At 32.2% G+C, this 1,158-nt stretch overlaps 1 protein-coding gene across 3 annotated transcripts in view; it reads right to left on the bottom strand.

The window, feature by feature from the left end:
• The window catches only part of LOC107738612 (tetratricopeptide repeat protein 30A), a 12,374-nt gene extending 11,511 nt beyond the window's left edge, over positions 1-863 (bottom strand). For all 3 annotated transcript variants that reach the window (XM_016550384.1, XM_016550385.1, XM_016550383.1), the window contains exons 1-2: positions 560-863; positions 344-409 (exon numbers count right to left, since the gene is read on the bottom strand). In XM_016550384.1, the coding sequence (XP_016405870.1) occupies positions 344-409; positions 560-613 (120 nt within the window). In that variant the 5' untranslated portion in view covers positions 614-863. The remainder of the gene's footprint in view (positions 1-343; positions 410-559) is intronic.
• Positions 864-1,158: the final 295 nt, after the last annotated feature.

The following is a 1,158-nucleotide window of genomic DNA, read 5'->3' on the forward strand; positions in this document are numbered from 1 at the left end:
GAGACTGTCACATAAAATATAAATTATATATATATATATATATATATATATATATATCCATTCATTAAAAATTCCATTATTATTTTAAAGTTCAGCCCAGGACTGGACATGTCACATAAAACGAAATTACTGTACATATTATTTCTTATCTAGGCAAAGAGAGATATATCCTCTAAATAATTACACTAATTTTATAATTTAAATGGCTAAACTGCGATTTATTCGAGTTATTTGTGGTTTGGGTTCTTTTTCTTAACAGCAGAGAACACCATTTTAAAGCACAGGTCGTTTATTGATTGATTCAATGTAAAGAATGAGTTCAGTTATGACTGCTGTAACTTACTTTATTGTGTTTCTGATGTTCTTTGCTCAGAATATTAATTGCGTCTCCATATCGTCCTTCTTTGATCTTATAAAGAAAGAAAAAAAAGGATTAGTAAAAAGCCAATCATTTCGATAAAAAAAGAAAATCGTTTTGCTAAATGTGCGAATGCAAGCAAACAGCGTAAGACCAGTGGTAACTAAGCTAGCCTGTTAGCTTGTACAGCTAATAACTCACCATTTTATACACGGTGGCTGTGTATTCGCCGTCTTTAATCGTTGTTAGCGGCATTATTGAACGCAAATGCTACATGTAGCTTTATCTCATAAGCAAAAACGTCAAATTTAATAAAGCTGAATACGTAACCCTCTGTGTTTTCAGAGACACGACGCAGACATCCCGTCTCTTAGCAACCGTCCCAGAAACGGATGTGACATAATTATTATATCATTACTCCAGTGGGTCTCTGGTCTCTGCAGAGGCTGAAAGAGAACTAATTTCTGCTTTAAAAATTCTTTAATTTATAAATATATTACACACACACACACACACACACACACACAATAATAATAAAAAAATACACAAACAAAGTTCTCAAATTTGATTTATTTCACGTGGAAATGTTGGAACACTTTAAAAGTGCATGCTAACTTTACTGGTTACTAAACAAACTAAAATCATATTAAAACAGAATATTTTTAAGCATTACACAAGCATTACACAGTCACAAATGAGCAAACAAATTCTTACAGAACTCTTTGGACCTCAAGGAAGAGTTTTGAAATTCAAACCATATTGGCTTGTTCATACAAGCCAAGGGTTTAGAAAAGATGTGT

This window comes from Sinocyclocheilus rhinocerous, unplaced genomic scaffold (genome assembly GCF_001515625.1).
Source record: "Sinocyclocheilus rhinocerous isolate Xijiao unplaced genomic scaffold, SAMN03320098_v1.1 scaffold1155, whole genome shotgun sequence".
Classification (NCBI taxonomy): Eukaryota; Metazoa; Chordata; class Actinopteri; order Cypriniformes; family Cyprinidae; genus Sinocyclocheilus; species Sinocyclocheilus rhinocerous.